This window comes from Somniosus microcephalus, chromosome 6 (assembly GCF_052327205.1).
Source record: "Somniosus microcephalus isolate GS21.2 chromosome 6, FLI_Smic_1.0, whole genome shotgun sequence".
Classification (NCBI taxonomy): Eukaryota; Metazoa; Chordata; class Chondrichthyes; order Squaliformes; family Somniosidae; genus Somniosus; species Somniosus microcephalus.
The window spans coordinates 212,305,734-212,327,770 of NC_140992.1; the positions used below are offsets into that span (position 1 = coordinate 212,305,734).

The 22,037-nt window shown below is 39.4% G+C and overlaps 1 protein-coding gene across 5 annotated transcripts in view; it reads right to left on the bottom strand.

Annotated features, from left to right (window-relative positions):
* The window catches only part of nfatc3a (nuclear factor of activated T cells 3a), a 180,013-nt gene that overhangs the window by 11,609 nt on the left and 146,367 nt on the right, over positions 1 to 22,037 (bottom strand). The window contains exon 10 of one of the 5 annotated variants that reach the window (XM_085991368.1): positions 15,060 to 15,094. The exons of the other annotated variants lie outside the window; for them this stretch is intronic. Coding sequence (XP_085847494.1) covers positions 15,075 to 15,094 — 20 coding nt within the window. The 3' untranslated portion in view covers positions 15,060 to 15,074. Of the gene's footprint in view, positions 1 to 15,059; positions 15,095 to 22,037 lie in introns of those variants that run through there. 5 annotated transcript variants of the gene reach the window in all.

The window sequence follows — 22,037 nt, forward strand, 5'->3', positions numbered from 1 at the left end:
AAACAAAAGGGAAGGTCTGTGATAGGATGGAAGGCAGGAGAGGTTAAGAGACATTAAGAGATATTCAAGGCAAAAGGAGATGGTAATGGGACAGGTTAAGAAACAAAAGATGGCTCTAGATGAAGTGTAATTTGTGCTGGCAGAATGAAAGACAGCTGCCATGTGGGAGAGAAAAGAAAACACAAACAAAAAAAGTGAAAATAATGATTTTTTTTATACTTGCTGGGTTCATGTTATAAAATATTAGACCACGTATCGTTGCCATGTGAACCAGTCATATGTGTCGACAACACCATGTCATAATTAGTAAATTACATGGTCAGTCAGTAGATTAGAGCATCTGCATACTAGAACACAAGACTTTCCAAAAATTAAGCCCCGGGTTTCAGCTGCACCAGAGACGAGGTATCATTATGGTGATCAATCCCATTGAGAGAAAAAAAAGGACGGCAAACCCTGAAAAACTTGCATATATTTCTTAGTGACACTGGTAGAAAGCTGAGGTGATCTCAGCCAGAGTGAGGAGCCTTTACAAAGGAAAAAGGAAACAAAACAAAACATAATGGTTCATTTCATATTCTGCTAAGATGTTATATTAACTCCATCTTTCAATGTTTATAATTGTTGCATGGATGACCTATCATAATGTAATTAAAAATGTAAGAGGCAATGATTTAAAAAGTTCCTGAAATCAGAATTACCTGCAATTTAACCTCAGCTGTATTTTAAATCTTTACCGATTTTCTCCCCTTTCCTCCCCCCTCATGCCATAACCCCACCCCCAAAAATATTGATTCTCTGTTGGAGAAGTCGTGCATAGGTACCAGGTGCTGCCCTATGGTAACGCTCCCAAATGGCCATTATTCGCAGATACCGACAGTGAATGTTAGCAGACTATTCAACCACATGGCACATCACAGATAAGCCAAATTCCGTTCTTAATCAATATCCACTTTCCAACAGGTCACTGATTTGCGATCAAGTGAGAATTCTGCTTTTTACCTTCCTAGTCCAAGAGAACGGAGGTCAGTAACTTACTGCTTCCTCTATCGATTTAGTATTTCATAGATATAGTAGATAATATGGGGACTGTTACCAGAAATGACAGAAACTTAAATAGACAGTGACGCATGAGCAGCAACCCCTTTTAGATCTTCCTACATGCTCTGAATGCATTTCATTAATGGTAGTGTTTAAATATTAATCAAATTCTAAGCATTGTAAACATACAGAAAGCACCTTCATTGGGTTTTTAAAATTACTTTAAATACCCAGATGATTAAAAAAGTTATATGTTGTGCTGCTGTTTGTGAACAGAAACTTGTCTTTGGATTTCAATTTGTGGATAGAGGTATTGTGACTCCAATATTTCCTGTCTAAATACAATTCACAAGACCATGACTAATATTTGGTCTGGTCTGTGTGAACATGGCATGTTTATACCACATCCTAGGGCTTAGTGTGACTGTGAGGCTGAATTAAGATGAGCCACCCCATTTACACTTCAAATCCTTAGCAGTGTAACTCCATGGAAGCTCTGTTCATTCCTTTTTTGTGCTTGTGCTCTTTGTGCCATAAGTACAGTTTACTCCTAATAATTTGCAGTTGTTTGTACTAAAAAATTGAATTTTCCAATAATTTGAATTAAAAGGAGTAGACTGCATATAATGACACCAACGAAATGTGGAGGCCACGCAGATGATTCATTCTATGGGAAACACTTTACTCCTTCCGCATTATTCCTCGTGTTAAGCTCTTCTTGGTACCGTCTGATTGCCTCTTGTCCTGGAAAGGGGCCCTGGTAATAACTGAATGGGTTGTCTTCTCATGGAGATGCCCTTATGCAGTTGAAGATGTCTTTAGTTTAGTTCTACAAGTCAGTCAGGTGCTGGGCTGACAGATCCACAGAATTTGCAATATGGCATTGATATAGGGGCAAGGGAATATTCCTGCCCGTTTGTTGATACTGTAAACCATAGTTATGTTGTCAGTCCACACCCTGTCTTGTTCTGAACGATGTCCTTGTGGTAGGTCAGCAGCCACACAAATCATCGTTCCAATCTGCTTGTGTGTCAGGAGTATTGTGGGGGGATCTCAGACCCCTTACACCCAGTGTCCCTCAAGGTGCGCTTTTCATTCAGAAAGGGAGGTAGTCAACAAAGTTGGATGGTTAAGAGAGCTGCAAAGAGATGATAGCAGCACATTTGAGCTGTTACCATCAGAGGAGACAAGCTGGTTCATTACAGCTGGTTAAGGGTTATAAACAAGGTGCACATATTTAAATATTCCTCAATATCATCTTTGTTATATGGGTGAGTTGGAGCAAAATGACAAAAATGATTTTACTAAAGTTTCTTTGAATAACATGAACGATAAATAAAAGTGACATGTCTCAATAACCTGAAAACAGATTTTGAACTGGAACATTTAAAAAAGACATTAATTGACAGCTAGATGGATCAAACCATGTTCATTTTCAAATGGAACTAGTGTCTTGTGAGTGGAAAATATTAATGAACTTTGGTTAAAATTCAGTGAAGCCTCCTGAAGTTAATTAAAGGACAAATTTTTGTTCACAAACAGCAGCACAACATATAGCAAGGGTCTAGAAGAGAGGGTCTATCAGGCTGGTTTCTAGGAAGAAGACTGGTAAGTAGGTATATATTGAACCGAGTGTTTCCACATACCGTACCCCAAGCTAATTTGAAATTAATTTGAACACAGGTACACAGGGTTTTTTACTGCCACTTTGGTAATGCCCACATGACTGGAGAAGTTGTATATTCAATCTTCTAAAATTCCCATTCTATAAGAGGTTTAAGGAAAACTTGTTGGCACTGCCATTAGTACAGTTTGCAAATGCTATAAAGTATAGCACATATAAAGTATATGACACTCACAGAAACCATGATATTGAGTCTCCAAACTGAGGTACAGAAAATTTTACACAAGTAAAATTTTGTTTGCCCAATATTATTGCATGCTTCCTTCCCAGAGGGACAGCCCCACTTACCCAAAACTTGGTGCAGGTTGACTTAGGGAACTCCAAGTGTGTGCAGGAGTACTGTTGGAGTTTAACCAGCTAAAACCATACAAATTACCTGTTCACGAGCATTGGCAAGCTTTCCGTTGCATGGGCAGCTGGGACCACCTTACCAGATAGAGCATTGGATTGTATGGTTATTTGCAGTCAACTGGGGAGAATCACAGCCTCCTGTGACAGTTCTACATCTCCAAATCACAATCATGAGCCAGATTGGCTGGTTATTCATCAATAATGTTCTTGAGTCACAAGTTGGTTATTAGAACCATCACTAGGTAAGACTGCAGATACCGGAATGGCACAACTCACCTTAAATGTGTGACTCTTTTGCTAGCATCATCCTGACCACGTGTACTGACACATACTTTACCCCTTATATCTTATTTCTGTAAAATTTAAAGTGAAACTAGTTGACAGTTCAATGCTTCTAATGTGACATAATTGGCGTTACGCACTTTTACATTTGTAAATAATTACCTTCATCAGCGATTACACACATTGGCCCGTATTTTGCGGCCCCTACGGGTACATACGCACCGTGCATGTACAACAACCCGGAACTTGTGATCTGTCAAGAATCTTCTTGACAGATCCAATGCATACTCGGGAAAAGGGCATCCATGGGTGGAGAGCCCAACTCCTGCCCAGCGAATGCCTGTGAAATTCTTATGCCTGGTAAAAGCAGGCATAAGGCCAGCTTTTACCCGCCTAAGAGTTTAAATTAATATAAAAATTACTTTTTTAATCATTTAAACATTAAAAAACCTGTACAATAAGGCATGGTTATTTTTAGCCCCTTTAAAACATTTAAATGTATTTTTCAAAAAATTAATTAAAATTAAAAAAAAAATTAAATGGCATTTTAATTAATTTTAAATGTAATTTTTTAAAAATTTATTTGATGTGCACATGTATTTTTTGGGGTATTCCCATTCATGCTTATGGGGTTTCTGTACATATGGAATCCCCATAAACATGAATGGGGATTCCCTTCTTTCATTCGTTGGACCGGCCCAAGTGATCCTGGGGCGCTCGCAAACCGCATGCGCCAAGGGATACATGGGCCTGTACCCACGGGTATCCAGAAAGCACCAGGACCGTGGAGTCTCCGTACCTCCTGGGCCACCAGGTACACGGGCACTTCCCCGCGGGAAGCTTCCGACCGCAAATTCAGGGCCAATATTTCAGTGTATATAAAGAATAAAAAATAAGTATAAGCCAATTTGAACGAGCAAGCTAACATATTACACAAGTGTGTACACATACAAATGTGCAAAATAGGAGAACAAAGACATTTCTAATCCTTTCAAAACTGATGGGCATCTTGGAAGGACACGTTACCCTTCTGAAGGTTTTGAAGATTTATTCTGGTTGTAATGTACAGCCAGTGGATATGCTTTTAAAGATTTAGCTGCAAGCTAAGTAATTTTTCATGTAAAATAAAATATGGATTTTTTTTTAAATCTACCATAGTAGCTGGTGAGAAATTCAAATTATGAATTACTGGATATTACATTTTAACAGGAGATGCTGTTTTAGAAGAGCTCGTGTGGTTAAAGATAATGAACAACCCCAATAAACCACCTGCAACTCAGGATTCTTTTTTATATGCTAGTTTGCTGACTCAAATTTGCTTAATCAACAACATCTTTTATCCTTTATACACTGTGCATGAAACACCTGCTTCTGCAAATGCATAGTCAAAGGATGCATTATTGTCAATGCTTCCAAATAGTTGATGACAGCCAGAAATACATGGCACTGAATCAATAACTGAGTAGCTTGTTAGCTACAATTGTCTTTTTGGTATCTGAGCAAAAATATAGCACTACTCCCTGAAGGTGAAAATTCTAATTACAATATATTTATCTCAATTTAGTTTGCTCAATCATAGTGCACTGTTAGATGGAAAAATACTAGCAATCTTGTGTTTTGTGCCATTAACTCCACCCTTTTAAAATTAAATGTTTAGTCCACAGAGGAAAAAAGCCACATTTGTGTTTCTATTCCCATGGGTCCTTTTTGCTATCAACTTAACAATATTCATGATCCTGTGTTTCATGCCACTAAGTTAAAGTGATAACAGAAGGAAAAAAAGAAAATGATATGGTTTTCTACTTTGTTCAATTAAAGAATATAGGAAGCTTTTAGCAGCTATATTTTGGTTATTATGCAAAATTAATAATGAAGTGCTATATGGAATTGTGACTTTTACAATATTCAGAGAACAGTGCTACAATCATATTTTATTTTAAGGAACAAGAAAAAGCTCCTCATCCACATTAGGCTTTCTCCACAACTTAGTTTTCAGAGAAAGTTACCAACTACAGGAAACTTTCGTTTATCCGGAGGTTAAATGTCCGGAAAGCTCTATCTACCGGCAAAATTCAGGAGTCGGTTCAGATAATTTTTTTTCTTTTCGTTGCTTCTTTTCTCCAGTCCTGGCTCTGCAAGCGTCTCTGTAGCTAAGCAACAGCTTCAGCTAGATGCTTGCAAGCTGCGCCGACTGTTTTAAAGCTGTTGCTAAGCAACAGGGTTTGTTGCTTCACACGGAGCTCTGAGCTCCGTATGTTTTAACATTAGCACTGGTTTCTACGGCAGTTTTGATCTAACGGCACCAGCTCGGTCCCGTCGGTGCCGGATACCAGAAAGTTTCCTGTAATATGATTCGGAGTTCAAAAGAAATTCCAAAGATAATCAGAATACCAACCTACCATAGCATTATCATTTAACTTTGACCAGCTGCAGTCCACAGGTGCTTTTCAACAAATATCTTCCCCTAAGCAAACCTCTTCAATATGTTCATTTTTTCTTTGCTTTTAATTATCTCAAATTAAATAGAGCCAATTTTTGGATAGAATTATTTATTTTGTGTATGTGTGCTGAAAGTTGGTCCAAATCCTTTCTTGTTTTGAGAACAAATAAAATTATAAATGACTGAACAGGGTTGTTCTTTTCATGTTGCAGTGAACTTTCTCTTTAGAGGAGTTGAACTGTGCTCACTGGTCTCTTCCAAAAGATTCTACACGATCACCATACAGGAAACTTTGGTTTATCCGGAGGTTGTAGGTCCGGAAACCTCGATCTAACGGCAGAAATCAGCAGCCGTTTGGGTTAGGTTTTTTTTCTTCTCCTAGCATTTTTTTTCTTCTCCTAGCATTTTTTTTAATAAAAACAGTCAGGCTCTGGAAAGCGTCTCTGTAGCATAGCAACAGCTTCAGAGACGCTTCCAAGGTACCGGCCGAGTGTTTACAAGCTGTTGCTAAGCAACAGTGTTTGTTGTCAGATACGGAGACGAAAACCTCTGTATCCTTCAACATTAGCGCTGGTTTATCCGGAAGTTTTGATAGATCGGCAGCAGCTCGGTCCCGTCGGTGCCGGATATCGCGAAGTTTCCTGTATTTTCCCTTTTCTGGATAGAACCACCTGTGTTTTTACCATCTGGGATGGAAAGCCCTCCAATATTCATCCAGTGTGGCCCAAATTACCACCCTTGGTCCCCCCTCCTATTCTTCATCTGCATGTTGCTTCCAGACAATATTTTCTGGACGCATGGGGTCAGCTGTCACAAGTATGTGGACAATACTCAGGTTTACCTCTTATCTCATGCTCAACTTCACAAATGTCATTATGTTGTCTTACATCAGGTTGTGGATCAGCAATACTGGCAAGACTCAAACTATTTGTTCAGCTTAATCCCGGTTCCCATACCTATTTTTAGATGTCTGTTCGAGCTCGACCCAATGGTGTACAACCTTGGTTCCTTGTTCAACCCAGAGTTGAGCTTCAAATCCCACATCCAGTCTATCAAGAAAATGCTCTACTTCCACCACGGCCCCTCGCCATCCTGATCTCACACCTATTGCCACCAAAACCATCATTCACTTTTCTCATCTCTAGATTTGACTTTTTCCAGTGCTTTCTGGGTCAGCCCACTGAGCTCAACTCTACATAAGCTCCAACTTATTCAGAACTCAATCATCCTCATCCTACCCCACACAAGTCCCACTACCTATCACTCCATACCTGACAGCCTCTTTTGCCTCCCTGTCCCTCATTGCACTGACTTCAAAATCCTCACCGCAATAGATGCTCCGCCATACATGTGGAACCTCTTTCCACCCTGTTTCTGCTTGCAACATTTCTTTTTTCAACTCTGGTATATTGTACATTCTCCTCTTCCTGCACTCTATCATCATTGGCAGAGCCTTCCACCATCGTGCCACCACACACACAATCTCACAATCTCCTTAAACTCCCACCTTGTTACATCTCTTCCCCATCCTTCTAAAGCCTCAGTAAAAACTTTTGGCCACCACCCCAAAATTCCACTCTGTTGCTGCTCGGGTCTGACCTCCAGCTGTGAAGCACTTTGGGATATTGTGCTAAAACTGCTATGTAAATGTATAAAGTTGGTACGGTTGCATATACCTTTAAGACAATTGCATGTGCTCCAGGAGTTGAAGAGGACAGCAGTAATATAGCTCAAAAGTTTCATTGTGAAATAAAAACACCCTGAAAACCTCATGCCAGGAGTGTGATGGAATACTCTCCACTTGCCTGGATGAGTGCAGCTCCAGCAACACAAGATGCTCGGCACCAGCCAGGACAAAGCAGCCCGCTTGATTGGCACCCCATCCACCACCTTAAACATTCACTCCCTACACAACCGGCGTACCGTGGCTGTGGTGTGCACTATCTACAAGATGCACTGCAGTAACTCGCCAAGACTTCTTTAGCAGCACCTCCCAAACTCGCGACCTCTACCACTTAGAAGGACAAGGGCAGCAGGCACATGGGAACACCACCACCTGCAAGTTCCCCTGCAAGTCACACACCATCCTGACTTGGAAATATATTGCTGTTCCCTCATCGTCACTGGGTCAAAATCCTGGAGCTCCCGAACTAACAGCATTGTGGGGGTACATTCACCTCACAGACTGCAGCGGTTCAAAAAGGCGGCTCACCACTACCTTCTCAAGGGCAATAAATGTTGGCTTTGCCAGCGACGCCCACATCCCATGAATGAATAAAAAAAATACCAGTCATGAAAAAGATTTGAAAGAAAGTACTGTTGCAATATTTTTGGTCATGTTACTTCTTGTATGTCATATAATATGACTGCTGTTTAATTAGTAAAACTTTGCTTCACTACGTTCTGTCCTAAAAAAAATGTAAAAAAACTTGCAGGATACAGCCAAGATAAAACAGTTACTCTGTAATGCCCAAAATGATGAGTGAGGAAACCATTTTATATTTCATTTGTATTACTGCACTGTTACCAATAGCAGCAAGACTTCTGTGGCAGCCCTATATTAACAAAGCAATACTACTGCTGTCAGAGGGGCCAGGAACTATTTTACAAGGTGGTTTTCTAAGGCTCCTCTGGAGGCAGCAATGCTTGCACTTCTGAACATAAACAGCTGCAGCAGCCATGTTTTCAAGTTACTGGTGAGCTAAATGTGGATTTTACATTGCTGGCTTTACAGATCTTCTCCAATATTGGGGAATGTCCGTAGCCAGAACTGTAATAGCATCTTGAAAGTAAATGTAAGTGTGCAGTTGTTTCCCGGTTACCACGCTGCTCTGAACTTTACCCTGCGGTTCTGCGCACCAGCAGCTTTGTCTTTCTGCTGGGTAATGTTGTATTTTACTAACACCCATCACTGTCGCATGGGTACTGTGAATAGCACCAACACTTGCACTACTAAAGTTCTTGGTTCAAGTCTTGATGGCAGCTGGCATTAATACTTGACTATTTTACCTGCAACAGTTTCACGGTTGGTAAGAGCACCTTCTATCAAAAAAGACCCATCATTTAAAGACCGTGCACCTACTGTTACCTGACTGTACCTGTACTAAAATTTCACACCAAGTTATTCCCTCCAATATGATTTTGCAGTAAATACTCCCAACTGAGTCTTTTCAGAACTGTATGATGCTGTGAAGCTGGAAATTTAAATCAAACTAGCTTAAGCACCTAATGCAAAACTCATTTCATCAGTCCATGCTTGAATGGGTAATTTACCACCTCCCTCCGATGACTTGGCTCTGGGGAAATTACATTCACACCCAAACTAAATACAATCTATGGAGATGGAAAGTGTATCGACATGACTTTGGAGTGGAATCAGTGGTTCATAAAGTGCAGTCTCTGAGCTACTGCTCACAGCCACAGGTGGTGGAGGCTTCGCAATTTTCAAAAGGGGAAAGGAAACGAGGAAAAAGGAACCCCGCAAAATACAATCATTTTCTGCCCATATTCTAAAATTATCCCTTCCCCCACTATCAGTGACTGAATGCACCATACAGAACTGGTTCATGTTTGCAATAAATTGTATCTAGATTGAATTTTACTTGTTCGAGATTGGCCCTTTTGAACTTTTTCCATCTTTATCACCTGCTCTGTCTACAGCTTCTTCTTGTAAAGCACCTTGGGGTGTTTCACGACGTTAAAGACAATTTATACACAGAATTTACAGGCCAGTTAAAGACAATTTATACACAGAATTTACAGGCCAGTTAAAGACAATTTATACACAGAATTTACAGGCCATTCGGCTCAACTGATCTATGCCAGTGTTTATGTTCCACACGAGTGTCCTCCCACCCGACTTCATCGAACCCTATCTGCATATCCTTCTATTCCTTTCTCTCTCATGTGCTTATCTAGCTTCCATGGGGTAGCAAGTTCCACATTCTCACCACTTTCCTGAAGTTTCTCCTGAATTCTTTATTGGATTTATTAGTGACACTCTTATATTTATGGCCCCTAGTTTTCAACTCCCCCACAAGTGGAAACATCTTCCCTATCAAACCCCTTCAGAATTCTAAGGACTTCTATTAGGTCACCCCTCAGCCATCTCTTTTCTAGAGAAAAGAGCCCCAGCCTGTTCAGTCATTGCTGATAGTTATAACCTCAGTGTTCTGGTATCCTCCTTGTAGATCTTTTTTGCACCTTCTGCAGTGCCTTTATATCCTTTTTGTAATATGGAGACCAGAACTGTACAAAGTACTCCAAGTGTGGTCTAACCAAGGTTCTACATAAGTTTACACTAACTTCACTGCTTTTCAATTCCTCGAGAAATGAATCCCAGTGCTTTATTTACATTTTTAATGGCCTTGTTAACTTGTGTTGCTACTTTTAATGATTTGAGAATGTGTACGCCTAGATCCCTTTGTTCCTCTACCCCATTTAGTCTCTCAATTTCCAAGGAGTATGTGGCCCCCTTATTCCTCCAACCAAAATGCACCACCTCACAATTAACTATATTGAAATTAATTTGCCATTTACACGTATACTCTGCAAGTTTAACGTCTTCTTGTATTTTGTCACTCTTCCTCAGTATTAACTACACCCCCAATTTGCTGTCATCTGCAAATTTTGAAATTGTACTTCCAATTCCTGAATCCAAATCATTTATGTAAATGCTGAACAGCAGTGGACCCAGCACCAATCCCTGTGGAACAAGATTTCCCACCTTCCGCCAGTCTGAGTAACTAGCTCTAATCCCGACTCTGTTTTCTGTTTTGTAGCCAGCTTGCTATCCACTCTAAGTTGTTGTATTATCAATAGGGCATCAGCTTGCAAAGACCCCAAATCATTCTTACTAACTTCTCTGAGCACTTTTCAATGGATCATATGCCTTTTGAAGGCAAGCCACCCAAAACTGCAAATAATGTTCCAAATGTGGCTAGATTAATGAGCTAAACAAAAGAATGCAATCTATTTTTGACTTATACTTAAATGCCATCCAAGTGTATTTTAGTTCCCGATTAGACTTTTCGGTAATTTCATACTGACTGGATACTTTCAATGAACTGTCAATCACATCGAGATCCTTTTCCTTTGCTAATGGACACTTTTTTTTAGTACACATTTCATGTTTCCTGTTCCAGTGTGCATAACCTTACATTTATCTGCAAACAGTCCCCTCCTACGCACACAAATATGTTTTGCTCTTATAAGCTTTTCTCTTTTGCCAGCAGTATATCATCCCTAGAAAACAAAGTGCATAAATGACTGACATATTAACTATTTCTTGCACCTCGTGCTTTTTCCTATGGTGGTGACTGTTGCTTTCTTGGCCATTAACATAAGATTTTGTTGGGTCTGTATGTGCTCATTGCTGTAGTATTACAACATGGCCAGGAATTCACTGTTATTAATGCAGAATTTATACCCTTCATTATGGATCCCCCCCCCCCACAGAAATTGTTTTGCACTTGTGCTTCACATAGAAACAAAAGAAGCGCAGGTAAAATAACTGAAAAGGAAGTTAGATCTTCTGTCAACTGTTGCTCTTTTGTTTCCTTTTATGATGACACTATAAAAGCATCAACGGCAGAGCCGTACCCACAGTGCGGGACACAAAATCCTGTGATAATAGAACTATTAAACCTCAGTAGCCATACTGTCTCACTTGCAGCATATAGCCATTTTGTCCAGCAGTACAATTTCAATATGTTGCTTCTCCATATTCCCCACGACTAACTAAGGTACAACTTAAACCTTAGTTGCATAATTTTTCCATTTTGTGTTTACAAGTATTTCCTAATTTTTAAAACAGAGTTTATCTGTATTCGCAAGTAAAAATAAAAATAGTATCAAAGCTCTTGCATAACAGGAAACAGACTTAAATGTGGTCTTTTATAATACCTCCCTGTGCAATAAATCACAGTTGTGGCAGTCTCTTTTCAATTAGGCAAGCCAAAAATTAACTGAGGCAAGCATGACTATCAAACTCTGAATACATTAATATGAATTTCATAAAATATACCCTGCAGCCAAATTGAACTCCTATTTCTCATTTTTAAATTTGTGGTAATTTTCTTTCAATTTAAACATTACCAAAATATATATAGCTTACACCTCATGCTTTCTTATTTTTGCTATATTCTCTCTTACTCTTGCTATATTAATTCCCAGCTACACTGCCTGGTCACACATGTCCAGATTTAACAAAAGTAGCCTTTATTTCACAATTGCCTATTTATTGGCATGTTACTAAGCCAAGATGAACAAAAACAAACCAAAATTTTGACGTTTTAAGTACCTGCATTAATAAATTTAAATGTCAATATTAATCACGCACTTCTTTAATTTACTGACACTTGATCTTGTTGCTACATCACAAGCAGCAATGGATCACTTTCATTAGAGGTCAAACAGCTGCACTACACACTGTAGAACAGAGGCCTATACATTAACTTTGTTTTTTCTTCTAAAGGGAACTGGCTAAAATAACTTGCAATTGCGGAGAAATATTCCAGACTCCGAATTCATCAAGTCATAAATTACTAATGGCATGGTAGAACAAAGAAAAAAAATGGCATTGTGTATAATGGGTATAGAATATCAATAATTCAGAATTGGAAATGAGTTACAAAGCTGTAGTCTAATCGAAGGCTCAGATCAGGTTATAAACTATGAGCCTGAAGCTATCAGTTAATTGTCACCGAATTCTTTTTGAAGGCTACCAATCCAAAAATACTAACCTCAAACTGGCAAGTAGCAGGAAGCAACCAAACACTTCCGAAAATTGTGTGAAGTTGGTTTGAGCTATCTTGATTTTTTCCGCAGAAGAAAATGTATGAGGAAAAATAGCATTTATAACATAAAAAACCCGTTATAATATCTAAACAATTTTGAATAAAATGCTTATTCACATCAGCAGGGTGACTGAGAATAACTTAGATTGGGTTGGGTGGTCTTAACTATGAAAGTCTCCCACCAAGAGTATTTCTTGGCCCGCCTGCCGAGTAGTTGCTGGCCTGCATGGGCGCACAACTATTCGCAGAACTTCCCAATCTGTCCACTCCAGGTGTTTACCAATCAAACCTTCTGCCCATCCAGAGTGATTCCCAGTCTCCCAGCTTGCTCACTTGTCTCTCCACCCATCCCAAGTGCTTTCTGACCCACTTGCTCAGTCTGAGCGGTTCCCAGCTTGCCAACTCGGCCTATTTACCTGCTTTTACCCTCTTGCCTTTAGTGTTTGCTGGTCAAGTGCTTCATGAACTGCCATGAACTAGATATGAAGGAAAAGAACAAGAGTGCAAAAGGTAAAGAGGGAGAAATTGAAGTGATGGAGAACAAGAGGGAAAGGTGATAGTGAGAAAAATACAGAAGTGAAGGTGGAATAGGAGGTAGAAGAAGGATAGAGAGCATGAGAGAGAAAGAGAGCAAGAGATAGTGATGGGGAGAGAGCACAAGAAAAAGCATAAGTGAGGGAGCAAGAGATCGTGAGTGAGAGAGCAAGAGTGAAAAAGAGCACAAGAGTGTAAGAGCAAGACAGCATGAGTGAGAAAGAGCAAGTATTAGATTGTTTTGGTGATATTTATCAAGGATGGGATTGGTTACTCAAATGAGCTGCAAGTGAAGGCCAATGGATGTCACGTATTACTGGCCTAACTGGGAGAAAGTTCTATCATTCTACTTAGCAGCCAAAGGAAAGGACTCAGAAGCTCGCCATGTAACTAAAGATGCTGAATAACACATTTGTCAGACAGTATTTCTTACAGCATTAACACAGTTGAGTACAATCAAAGTTTCTCACTGGGTTGCTAAGTGTTGATCTTTGATTTGATGAACTGTTATACTCAACACAAATAAAGAATTAAAAATACATTTTCTAAGGATAAACTCTACATTACTATCAACAAACAGTGGGGAGGGAAAGGGGAAAAATATTCCCGGAAATAAATACAGGAATCATCCTCAGTCATTTAATGACTATGGTGAAACATCGAACAGATTTACACTGGGGTAGGGCATCTAAAGTTGAGGAGTTTGACTCTAATCTTGAGCTTCAATTATCTTTCAAACCCTGATCCAGCACAAAACTATGGTTTGATTCTGAATATTTTATTATTATTTTAAAATACTGAAAGTGAATTATTGACTTTATTTACCCACAATAGCTCTAACCTAGAGAACACCATCTGCTTTTATAAACAAAAAATTATGTTGTCTTCAGTGTGTACTATACTGGTAATTACTATGTATATATGCTTGCACTGCAAACAAGACTGTAATAAAGAAAATCAGATACCTAAACAGAAAAATAATCTGTTTTATGGGGTCAGACTTCCAAAGAGAACATTTTAAGCTCTGTAATCTTGGTTAAAAGGCTGTAGCTTTTTATAGCATCTCAAGACACCTCAGCTTACCATTGCAATAACCTGTAACTTTTGATAAGCAACATACACACGTAAATGTTCTTCGTTTTTAACAAATTTATATGCTTTCTAATTTCTAACAATTCTGTTTAATCCAAAAATCTTCCACCACAAATACTACACACTGCCGTATTTTTTATATTATCTGAGTTAGTTTGTAAAGAAACTTACTGCCATAAAAATAGTTACTGAAATGTTGTATTTGGCTCAATAATTTGCGTTAGCTTTCATACTGATCCCATTTCTCTGCTATTGCCCTGAAGCCTGTAACTTTTTTCTGTCTAATCATAACCTGCTCCATATGTATGTAATTTCTGTATGGCAATATAGATGTGACATTTACTCTATTATCTACTATACAACAAATGCCATTTTAGCAAATCATGTTCCTATCTGCATGAATACAAGAGCATATTGCATCAACTTAAATGGAAAGATCATCATTTTATTAGTGGGAGCTGTTAAAATATTGGAATTTGTGATTATTGATTCATTGTTGAAGCATTAAAATTGAAGTTTAAAGATTCTACATATGGATTCTACAACTGATTTTTCAGTGTCAATGTCCAGAAATACAGAACTGATTACAAAGAACCCCTTCACCAGCATGTGTCATGGGTAGACTTTCTAGTTTTTAGTGTTTACTTTAGTGGTTTATGTTTTCTGACTTTTTTTTTTCTGGTTAAAGAAGTCAGTAAAGGAATGGAAGGAGTCATCAGTAGTGCTATCAAGAGACAACGACTCACCAATAAGTTCAGGATTTGCCAGAGCCACTCAGCTCCTGATTTCATCACAGTCTTAACCCAGACACGAATGCAAGAATTGAATGGCAGGAGAGTAATTGCGCTCAACTTCAAGGCAGTCTTCCACTACCTACAAGACACAAGTCAGGAGTATGATGGAATATTCTCTACTTGCCTGAATGGATGCACCCGCAACAACACCCAAGAAGCTCAACACCATCCAGCACAAAGCAGTCTGCACTTCATCCAATAGCCAAAACATCCACGCCCTCCCTCCACCACCGTACCATGTACCATGGCTGCAGTGTGTACTATCTGCAGTGCAACAACTCTCCAAGGTTTCTTCGGCAGCATCTCCCAAACACGCGACCTACACCACCTAGAAGGACAAGGACAACAGGTGCAGGGGAACACCATCGGCTCCAAGTTCCCCTCCAAATCACACCTGACTTGAACATACATCACCGTCCCTTCAACGTCGCTGGGTCAAAATCATGGCACTCCCTACCAAATAGCATTTTGGGAGCACCTTTACCACATGGAGCATCTTTACTGCAGCATTTCAAGAAGGTGTATTCACCTCCACCTTCTCAAGTGGGGATGGGCAATAAATGTCGGTCTTACTAGTGATGCCCACATCCTGAGAATGAGTAAAACAAAAAATTTCGACCAAATATGACACCAAGGAGTCCTAGCAAAATTGAGATCCGTGGGGTTCAAAGGGAAAACCCAATTATACCCAACACAAATGACGGATTTAGTTATCGGCGGCCAATCATCACCACCAGGACATTGCTGCAGGAGTTTCTCAGGGAAGCGTGGTTAGCCCATCTTCAACTGCTTCATCAATGGAATTTCCCTCTGTGAAAAGGTCAGTGATGATTCCAGTGTCCAGCACCATTCGCAACTCCTCGGATAACGAAGGAGCATATGCCAGCCTACAGCTGGATTTGGATATCATCCAGGCTTGGGCTGAGAAGCGGCAGGTAACATTAACACTACATAAGTGGCAGGTAATGACCATAGAATCATAGAATAGTACAGAACAGAAGGAGACCTTTCGGCCCACCGAGTCAGCACCGGTTCTTTCGAAGAGCAAACCAGTTAGTCCCACTACTCCGCTCTTTCCCCATATCCCTGCAATTTTTTCTCCTTCAAGTATTTATCCAATTCCCCTTTGAAGGCTACTATTGAATCTGTATCCACCACCATCAGGCAGTGCATTCCAAATCCTAATCACTTACTGCGTAAAAAAGCTTCCTCTTATGTCGCCTCTGGTTCTTTAGCCAACTATCTTAAATCTGTGCCCATCTAGCCAAGAGAAAGCCCAGCTGTCACTCCTTGATCTTCAACAGCACCATCACCGCCTAGACCCTCAACATCAATATCTTGGAAGTCACCATCGATAAGAAGCTTAACTGAACCAGCTATATCATCACCTTGGCTACAAGAGATGGACAGAAGCTGGGTACGCCACAGCAAGTGGCTCACTTGTTAACCCCTCAATGCCTCATCACCATCTACAAGGCTCAGCAAGAAGCATGATGGAAAACCTAACACTTCCCGCAACAATACTCCAGAAAATCAACACCATCCAAAACAGAGTAGTTTACTCAATTGGCCCCGTATCCACCCCCTCCAGCATCAGTGCACTGTGGCTGTAGTAAATACGATCTACAGGATGCACTACAACTCGCCAAAGTTACTCTGACAACACCTCCTTCCGCTGCAACAGCTACCACCAAGAAGGAAGAGCAGTAATGTCATGGGAATACCATCACCTCCAAGTCACAATGCCATCCTGACTCGGACATATACATCACCGTTCCTTCATAGTCGTTCTATCAACATCTGCTGATGGGTCACTAACTGAAATCTTCAGATGTTTATATTTTCTGTGAAGTGAGCTGATCGGTTATAACATAGTACAGTATCACAAATTTTTGTTCTACAAGCCAGATTGGCATTATAAGATACTCTTGTACAAAACCCTTAGATTTCCCCTGTCCCTGACAGGACTGTGAAAAGTCAGTAAACCTGGCTAAAATAAAGTCAAACCAATTTTGAGAATCAGAGCCTGGAGCAAATATAAAACTGGTACATTCAGTACATCAGATGCAAGATCATTCTACTGAATAAGATCCATACTACAACATATCCTATGTGTCACAGAAATGTGGCAAAAGTATGCCTTCATGGTTATGACAGAATGCAAGAACTGCTATATCTGCATCTCATTTTGCATTAATACAGAAAGTCTAAATAGAAGACTAGATTCAAAGCTTTACAGACCAGTGTTGTCACCTGTCCCTTGCATGCAATTCAAAAGTACTTCAATTAAACATACTCAAAAAAGTTAAACATTTTAACACCCAAAAACAGGTGGGTTGAGTTAGATGCTAACTTCTTTAAAATCTCAAACCCGCCCATTAACAGAGGCGGGACAAGGGGTATACAGCTAACTTGCTCCCAGGAGGCGGGTTGACAATTTAAATATTTTAATGATGCTGGCAGCCTCTGATTTAATCTGTTTTACAGGTTTAACTGTGGCCTGCCAAGTTTCCCAGGCTTCGGGAAACCCGGCAGTTGAAGGGAGGCGAGGACAGCTTCGGGGAGAAGGTTAAGTGCCTTTACAGCACTGTTTGTGGGCCAGGAGGAGCAAGAGCGCTTCCCCCAACAATGACGTCCTGAATCGGGGATCGGACCTACCTGCTCCTGCGGTCTGGTTATTTATTAATTTATTTTAAACGGGTTAAACCTTGGGTTAAAGTAGCACAATTATCAAAAAACTCCAGAAACAGTTTTCACATTGACTGTTTCAACAGAATCGTAGCTTGCCCATATTTATAAAGCTGGGAGAAAGATGTACCCTATGCAGATCTTCCTTAACCTCTTGTAGGTTTTAGTAGGATTGCCAACCCTCCTGGATTGTCTGGGAGTCTCCCAGTTGGGGGCATGAATCTCTCGGCTGGGAATCTGGGAGAATTTCATCAGTTAAAATTCTTACCGCAGTAGCTGCCCTTCTGCTCCATGTCCACGCCGGCTGCCACCGCAGAGAAGCCTCTGGCTTGGTGACTTAAAAAATGTTAAAATTGTGGGAAGGCTTCAGGATTTTAATCTGGAAATCTAAGATGAGGTAAATGTAACACACAGATATACAAACTGAAAAAGATTGTTTCAGTCCTCAAGTTTCGGAACCATTAGCATCTGTTGGAAATTAGTACACGCACAGAATTAGTAATTATAGTTTACTTCTATATTATAAAAATCTAGACGGTTTTATAAAAAGTCTAATTAAATATTACCAGAGTATCAAACAGAAGTGTAGATTATTTTCTTTTGCTGTGACTAAAAAGATTTAATTTTAAAAATACAAAAGCAAGCCTCCACTTCAGTTGAGTAAGCTTTAAGAAACACAAAGCATCTGGATAACCACAAGGATAAAACTTAGAAATTCAATTACTATAAATTTAACACATAGGCTGAAGTCTGTTTAGACTAGTGTCAGAAGAAAAACCTGTTAAAAATTTATTACAGTTAAAAAGTTAACTTGAACTCCAAGGCACCCTCCAGTAAGCTATCTGACATGTAATAAAAAGACAGCATGATCAATACATGGGCAAAGACAATGCTGGTCTAAGTGGAAACTATTACCACAAACTGACGTACATTAGGTAGAACTTTCACTACTACTTTTTCCATGCCAAAAACACATTTAATCAATTAGCTTTACAAGTGCAAATTTGTGGTAAATATTTAAACCCAATTTAAATACATATCACTACAGCGTCCAGAAACCACACTGCATATTAAATGTTCCCTGTTGAAATTTAGGGTGCATTTACACTGCAAGTTTAGTGTTGGTGCAATGCAATTTCAGTTTTACACCAAAGCTAAACTGGCAATGTAAGTCTCGATTCCAGAACAAAGTTGAATGAGACTCCCTGACGAGTAGGTACTCCTGCACTGTTTTGGTTTGACATCATATGGAGTGTAAATCCAGTGTGGTGTGAAACCTGGCTTAAAAATGCTCAAGGGGCTCCTTAGGCCCAATGGACACTCTGCAAACCCACCCAACCCCAATTTAAATGTTGGGAGAACAGGGATTCTCTTCTCTACTTTCTAAACATTTTAAGTTGTGAAGCTATTGGGAGAGAGCTCTACCCACATCTGTATCTGAGCATACTGACAGCTCTATCCTGGGTAGGGCTGCTACAGTTCCAGCCAGACAGGAGCTAGGTCATGTAAATGAGGTATGCCTGGTTGGAACCTAGTCTGAGACCAGTGGTTGCAGTGCAAATGCACCTGAAGATAATTATCTGGAAAACAGTGATTGTAAATAGCTCTAAGGCCTTGTTCTGTGGATTGTTGAATTCACATTTAAAAAATTACTAGAACTCATAAAATGATCAAACTTTTCATAATCAAAAATTTTAAATGTCATTTAAGAAAGCACTTTGCATCATTTCAATACAGTACAAGATTAAAATATTGCAATATCATTGCTATAGATAGATTTACCAGTTCTTATTTAATTGAATGCAACTTTGTATGTCTTCTGATACAGGCATTTCAGGGATCCAAACACCCACAATGACAGCCCTGGCTGCAATGATGCAAGAGGCGCTCTACAGGCTTCTCCCAGAGTGCATCACTGGCAAAGACAATGCCTGCGACACAGTCATACGTAAGGAAGAACCCCTCTTCTAGAACAGCCAAACAGGTGTGTACTCGATTCCATATCGGATCATATAATTCTGGATAAGGAAAAAATCCATGTTTCACAGTATAGTTTAATAACAGCAGTACTTTATAAAGTTCGCCAATATATTGGCACAGATTTTGCTGGAGCGGGGCATCTTGTGGCGCCCCGCTAGTTAGACTTGTTCCCTCAGCCGTCAGCTTAAAAAAATTTTGCCCTGTAAGTTGCTGGAAGTGCGAGCTGATAACGGAGGGGGCAACGGGACATCTGGGACTTTGGTGAACAACGGGACCAATGATCTATCTCCTTAACCAATGAGATTTAACGATTGAGAAAGAAACAGGGGAATGATTGAGAAGGAAATAGAGTGAATTAAGAGTCAAATCACATACGAAGAGAGAAAGATTGATTAAGAAAGAGAAAAAGAGGCAGAAAGGAAAAGTAAGAAAATGTTAATTTTTTAAAATCTCCAACAACTTACGATCTGCAGGAATGAGACTTCACAGTTTAAAATTGTTTCCTTTATGGGCCAGAGAGGTTGACTGGCATTGCAGAAATATAAATCTCCTCATAAAAAGGTACTTACCGCTGTTAAGTAGCAGCCCTAACCTTCTACAGGGTGTTTAATTGACAGTTCATGCGCTAATGCAACAATTTCATGAAATGCACGGGGAGGTTGAGGATGAGCTGCCATTTTTGTGAGGCTAGAGGCGGAGTACTGCAAATCGTCCAACAACTTGTTGCGATGGCAATTCACGGGGTACCTCTTACTTGCCACAAGGTGCTGGACAATTTACACATTAATAAATGCCGTGCAACCTGCTGTTATTTTGGTAGCAAAATCTGGGCCATTATATTACATGTATTTTAAGACAAACACGGATTTGTATAAAATATAGGATATTGTTTCCTGTTGACCCATCTTGTTTTTGGTGTGACATGCACCACAAGATATTTATTCGAAGTTTAAACAACCCACGCACACTTGCAAAAAAAACTGCTTGCTCAAGTGATAAGTTCAAAACCACATCTAGTTCCTAGGTTTTAAATTGATAGTTTAATTTTATCTCCATTTTACTGTGATAAATTGTCTTTTCCAGAGAAAGCAAGGCACAAACTACAGAAAACAATTTAAAAAGAGTTCCTGTATTTACATATACAGTATTACAGGAGTCCTTTACAAAATATTCTCCCAAAAGTATTTTTGTTGAGCTGTTTAACAAAACCCTCCTCTTAACATTTAAAACTGAGAACAAATTAAAGAGAACACAAGAGGAGGAATTGGGTTGAAAATTAGAAACCATTTAATTCAAAATATTGCTTCATGTTTGGTTAGGAAACAATGGGCTCACCACATGGCATGAAACTGATGTTATCACCACATAACAATACACTGGCAGCTATTCTGAAAATGTTAAACTTTACAAGCTCAATGCCAAATACATTTTGGCACTTCATATTACCTTATTCTATACAAACTTTACAACAGTACATAAATTATTTTCCTGTTTGACATTATAAAGTTGTTTCACTTATCTTTCAATATAGCCATTATATATCAAGGTCATACATCATAATAGATACACACTTTGCAGGAGATTATTCTAAACAAAATGATAAACAATGCAACAGTTTTATGTTAAAACGACAGACACACTTCAGTTAACTCTTTGGAAGCTGCCATGCTATCAAGTCTCCACAACACCTGTTCTACTGGGCTCCCATCAAGATAGCTTACCAAGTGGCTAGAGCGCCAATGTTGAGATTGGAAAAACATCAAAGATTTGGTCTATTCACTTTAATGGCACAAGGTAAAACTACGATGTCCTAAGTCACAACTGGCTGAAAAGCAGCCTGTCATGAGATTTGATCCTTTCAGGAGGTCAATACTTGACAATGCAAATCCCAGATCCAAAATGGAAGATGTAGGAAAATGGGAAAGTTTGTCTGAACCCAAGAAAAGTTGCAGAGAAGTTAAAAAGATTATTTAAAATAATGTAGTAGATTTTAAACAGCAAAAGTAGAAGAGAATGGCGACGGAGCGTGCATAGGGGAAGAAAAGTGAGAGGGAGGGAGAGACAGATGGGGGAAAAGAGAAAAAAAGAGAATGAATGTTTAAAATATTTTTAATTTAAGAAAAAGACTCCCAACATCTGAATGGCTCAATGAGCCATTAAGAGTGTTGCAGTGTTACAAAGACCAAAAAAAACTGGCTGGCCCAAATTGCACAATTCCCTGGAGTTGCCAGCAGTTTACGGGCTAAAATAAAGAAAACATTAAATGGTGTCTAAGTTTTCATGAAGCAATTGAGCATAATTGTCAGGCTTAAAAAGTTTGCAAAGTGTTTACTGGACTCTTAAAAATATAGTCA